At 55.3% G+C, this 5,594-nt stretch overlaps 1 protein-coding gene across 1 annotated transcript in view; it reads right to left on the bottom strand.

Annotated features, from left to right (window-relative positions):
• ABCF2 (ATP binding cassette subfamily F member 2) overlaps positions 1-3,194 on the bottom strand; it is a 33,197-nt gene extending 30,003 nt beyond the window's left edge. The window contains 2 exon segments of the mRNA XM_073676453.1: positions 3,057-3,149; positions 3,152-3,194. Coding sequence (XP_073532554.1) covers positions 3,057-3,149; positions 3,152-3,194 — 136 coding nt within the window.
• Positions 3,195-5,594: the final 2,400 nt, after the last annotated feature.

Genomic DNA, 5,594 nt, shown 5'->3' with positions numbered 1-5,594 from the left:
CTCACACATCCCCATGTACTCCTGAGATCCTCTGTGCTGGCCTGGGACTAGGTCACATTCCTGACCTCACACATCCCCCATGTACTCCTGAGATCCTCTGTGCTGCTGTACTAGGTCACATTCTGACCTCACACATCCCCCATGTACTCCTGAGATCCTCTGTGCTGCTGTACTAGGTCACATCCTGGACCCCACACATCCCCCATGTACTCCTGAGATCCTCTGTGCTGCTGTACTAGGTCACATCCTGACCTCACATCCCCCATGTACCCTGAGATCCTCTGTGCTGCTGTACTAGGTCACATCCTGACCCACACATCCCCCATGTACTCCTGAGATCCTCTGTGCTGCTGTACTAGGTCACATCCTGACCTCACACATCCCCCATGTACTCCTGAGATCCTCTGTGCTGCTGTACTAGGTCACATCCTGACCCCACACATCCCCCATGTACTCCTGAGATCCTCTGTGCTGCTGTACTAGGTCACATCCTGACCCCACACATCCCCCATGTACTCCTGAGATCCTCTGTGCTGCTGTACTAGGTCACATCCTGACCCCACACATCCTCCATGTACTCCTGAGATCCTCTGTGCTGCTGTACTAGGTCACATCCTGACCCCACACATCCTCCATGTACTCCTGAGATCCTCTGTGCTGCTGTACTAGGTCACATCCTGACCTCACACATCCCCCATGTACTCCTGAGATCCTCTGTGCTGCTGTACTAGGTCACATCCTGACCCCACACATCCTCCATGTACTCCTGAGATCCTCTGTGCTGCTGTACTAGGTCACATCCTGACCTCACACATCCCCCATGTACTCCTGAGATCCTCTGTGCTGCTGTACTAGGTCACATCCTGACCTCACACATCCCCATGTACTCCTGAAATCCTCTGTGCTGCTGTACAATGTCACATCCTGACCCCACACATCCCCCATGTACTCCTGAGATCCTCTGTGCTGATGTACTAGGTCACATCCTGACCTCACACATCCCCCATGTACTCCTGAGATCCTCTGTGCTGCTGTACTAGGTCACATCCTGACCCCACACATCCTCCATGTACTCCTGAGATCTCTGTGCTGCTGTACTAGGTCACATCCTGACCCCACACATCACCCATGTACTCCTGAGATCCTCTGTGCTGCTGTACTAGGTCACATCCTGACCCCACACATCCTCCATGTACTCCTGAGATCCTCTGTGCTGCTGTACTAGGTCACATCCTGACCTCACACATCCCCCATGTACTCCTGAGATCCTCTGTGCTGCTGTACTATGTCACATCCTGACCCCACACATCCCCCATGTACTCCTGAGATCCTCTGTGCTGCTGTACTAGGTCACATCCTGACCCCACACATCCCCCATGTACTCCTGAGATCCTCTGTGCTGCTGTACTAGGTCACATCCTGACCTCACACATCCCCCATGTACTCCTGAGATCCTCTGTGCTGCTGTACTAGGTCACATCCTGACCCCACACATCCCCCATGTACTCCTGAGATCCTCTGTGCTGCTGTACTAGGTCACATCCTGACCCCACACATCCCCCATGTACTCCTGAGATCCTCTGTGCTGCTGTACTAGGTCACATCCTGACCTCACACATCCCCCATGTACTCCTGAGATCCTCTGTGCTGCTGTACTAGGTCACATCCTGACCCCACACATCCTCCATGTACTCCTGAGATCCTCTGTGCTGCTGTACTAGGTCACATCCTGACCCCACACATCACCCATGTACTCCTGAGATCCTCTGTGCTGCTGTACTAGGTCACATCCTGACCCCACACATCCCCCATGTACTCCTGAGATCCTCTGTGCTGCTGTACTAGGTCACATCCTGACCTCACCCATCCCCCATGTACTCCTGAGATCCTCTGTGCTGCTGTACTAGGTCACATCCTGACCCCACACATCCCCCATGTACTCCTGAGATCCTCTGTGCTGCTGTACTAGGTCACATCCTGACCCCACACATCCTCCATGTACTCCTGAGATCCTCTGTGCTGCTGTACTAGGTCACATCCTGACCCCACACATCCCCCATGTACTCCTGAGATCCTCTGTGCTGCTGTACTAGGTCACATCCTGACCTCACCCATCCCCCATGTACTCCTGAGATCCTCTGTGCTGCTGTACTAGGTCACATCCTGACCCCACACATCCCCCATGTACTCCTGAGATCCTCTGTGCTGCTGTACTAGGTCACATCCTGACCTCACACATCCCCCATGTACTCCTGAGATCCTCTGTGCTGCTGTACTAGGTCACATCCTGACCCCACACATCCCCCATGTACTCCTGAGATCCTCTGTGCTGCTGTACTAGGTCACATCCTGACCTCACACATCCCCCATGTACTCCTGAGATCCTCTGTGCTGCTGTACTAGGTCACATCCTGACCCCACACATCCCCCATGTACTCCTGAGATCCTCTGTGCTGCTGTACTAGGTCACATCCTGACCTCACACATCCCCCATGTACTCCTGAGATCCTCTGTGCTGCTGTACTAGGTCACATCCTGACCCCACACATCCTCCATGTACTCCTGAGATCCTCTGTGCTGCTGTACTAGGTCACATCCTGACCCCACACATCCCCCATGTACTCCTGAGATCCTCTGTGCTGCTGTACTAGGTCACATCCTGACCCCACACATCCTCCATGTACTCCTGAGATCCTCTGTGCTGCTGTACTAGGTCACATCCTGACCTCACACATCCCCCATGTACTCCTGAGATCCTCTGTGCTGCTGTACTAGGTCACATCCTGACCCCACACATCCCCCATGTACTCCTGAGATCCTCTGTGCTGCTGTACTAGGTCACATCCTGACCTCACACATCCCCCATGTACTCCTGAGATCCTCTGTGCTGCTGTACTAGGTCACATCCTGACCCCACACATCCTCCATGTACTCCTGAGATCCTCTGTGCTGCTGTACTAGGTCACATCCTGACCTCACACATCCCCCATGTACTCCTGAGATCCTCTGTGCTGCTGTGCTCCTGCTCCCCTGAGGAGCATCCATTAGGCACTGACCGGGGGTGGCGGTACCGTTCACTGGCTGTTGCTCGGCCTCCTCAGGGCCAAGGTCTCCATTGTCTTTCTTGGGCCTCTGCCGAGCCTTGGCGCCTCCTTTTTCTTGGCAGCTTTTTTCTTAGCCAGGTCAGAAGGCATGTCTGCAGGTCAGAGGTCAGATGATCCGGGAAGCCTGAGGGGGAGACAAGAGGTAACACCAGAAACCAGCATGTTCCCCACCACCAGGGAACCCCAGAAATGCTCCGCAGGAAGCTGTTGCTACACCCTTCACACACCGTCCTCTATCCTCTCAATCGCCCTCCACCCGCCCTTCCTGCTTCTCTCTCCCTCTCAGTTCTCTCTTCTTCCTCTCTCTCCCCCCCTCGGTTCTCTCTTCTTCCTCTCTCTCTCTCCCCTCGGTTCTCTCTTCTTCCTCTCTCTCTCCCCCCCTCGTTCTCTCTTCTTTCTCTCTTTCTCCCCCTCGGTTCTCTCTTCTTCCTCTCTCTTTCTCCCCCTCGGTTCTCTCTTCTTCCTCTCTCTCTCTCTCCCCCCTCGGTTCTCTCTACTTCCTCTCTCTTTCTCCCCCTCGGTTCTCTCTTCTTCCTCTCTCTCTCTCTCCCCCCTGTTCTCTCTTCTTCCTCTCTCTCTCCCCCCTCGGTTCTCTCTTCTTCCTCCTCTCTCTCTCCCCCTCGGTTCTCTCTTCTTCCTCCTCTGTCTCTCTCCCCCCTCGGTTCTCTCCTCTTCCTCCCCACCCCCCGTCTCTCTCTTCTTCCTCTCTCTCTCTCCCTCCACTTCTCGCTTCTTCCTCCAGTTCTCTCTTCTTCCTCCTCTCTCTTTCCCCCCTCGGTTCTCTCTTCTTCTTCCTCTCTCTCCCTCCCCCCGGTTCTCTCTTCTTCCTCTCTCTCCCTTGTTCTCTCTTCTTCCTCTCTCTCTCTCCCTCCCCCTGTTCTCTCTTCTTCCTCTGTCTCTCTCTCCCCCCCCTGCTCTCTCTTCTTCCTCTCTCTCTCTTCTCCTCCCCCCTGTTCTCTCTTCTTCCTCTCTCTCTCCCCCCTCGGTTCTCTCTTCTTCCTCCTCTCTCTCTCCCCCCTTGGTTCTCTCTTCTTCCTCCTCTCTCTCTCCCCCCTCGGTTCTCTCTTCTTCCTCCTCTCTCTCTCCCCCCTCGGTTCTCTCTTCTTTCTCCTCTCTCTCTCCCCCCTCGGTTCTCTCTTCTTCCTCCTCTCTCTCTCCCCCTCGGTTCTCTCTTCTTCCTCCTCTGTCTCTCTCCCCCCTCGGTTCTCTCCTCTTCCTCCCCACCCCCCGTCTCTCTCTTCTTCCTCTCTCTCTCTCCCTCCACTTCTCGCTTCTTCCTCCAGTTCTCTCTTCTTCCTCCTCTCTCTTTCCCCCCTCGGTTCTCTCTTCTTCTTCCTCCTCTCTCTCTCCCCCCTCGGTTCTCTCTTCTTCTTCCTCCTCTCTCTCTCCCCCATCGGTTCTCTATACTTCCTCTCTCTCCCCGGTTCTCTCTCCCTTCCCCCTCGGTTCTCTCTTCTTCCTCTCTCTCTCTCTCCCTTCCCCCTCGGTTCTCTCTTCTTCCTCTCTCTCTCCCACCCCCCTCGGTTCTCTCTTCTTCCTCTGTCCCCGCGGTTCTCTCTTCTTCCTCTCTCTCTCCTCCCCCCTGTTCTCTCTTCTTCCTCTCTCTCTCTCCCTCCCCCTGTTCTCTCTTCTTCCTCTCTCTCCCCCTGTTCTCTCTTCTTCCTCTCTCTCTCTCCCTCCCTCCCCCTGTTCTCTCTTCTTCCTCCTCTCTCTCTTCCCCCTCGGTTCTCTCTTCTTCCTCCTCTCTCTCTCTCCCCTCGGTTCTCTCTTCTTCCTCCTCTCTCTCTCCCCCTCGGTTCTCTCTTCTTCCTCCTCTCTCTCTCCCCCCTCGGTTCTCTCTTCTTCCTCCTCTGTCTCTCTCCCCCCACAGTTCTCTCTTCTCCCCCCCCCCCCCCGCGGCTCTCTCTTCTTCCCCTCTCTCTCTCTCCCTCCAGTTCTCTCTTCTTCCTCTCTCTCCTCCTCCCGGTTCTCTCTTCTTCCTCTCTCTCTCCTCCCCCCGGTTCTCTCTTCTTCCTCTCTCTCTCTCTCCCCCGGTTCTCTCTTCTTCCTCTCTCTCTCTCTCCCTCCCCCCGGTTCTCTCTTCTTCCTCTCTCTCCCTCCCCCCGGTTCTGTCTTCTTCCTCTCTCTCCCTCCCCCCGGTTCTCTCTTCTTCCTCTCTCTCCCTCCCCCCGGTTCTCTCTTCTTCCTCTCTCTCCCCCTGTTCTCTCTTCTTCCTCTCTCTCTCTCCCTCCCCCTTGTTCTCTCTTCTTCCTCTGTCTCTCTCTCCCTCCCCCTGCTCTCTCTTCTTCCTCTCTCTCTCTCTCCCTCCCCCCTGTTCTCTCTTCTTCCTCTCTCTCTCTCTCTCCCCCCTGTTCTCTCTTCTTCCTCTCTCTCTCTCTCTCTCCCCCCTCGGTTCTCTCTTCTTCCTCCTCTCTCCCTCCCCCCTCGGTTCTCTCTTCTTCCTCCTCCTCTCTCTCCCCCCTCGTTCTCTCTTCTTCCTCCTCTCTCTCT

This window comes from Phyllobates terribilis, unplaced genomic scaffold, assembly GCF_046119375.1.
Source record: "Phyllobates terribilis strain yellow unplaced genomic scaffold, ASM4611937v1 Scaffold_4__5_contigs__length_816908805, whole genome shotgun sequence".
NCBI classification, from domain to species: Eukaryota; Metazoa; Chordata; class Amphibia; order Anura; family Dendrobatidae; genus Phyllobates; species Phyllobates terribilis.
This window is presented reverse-complemented; position numbering and strand designations above follow the sequence as displayed.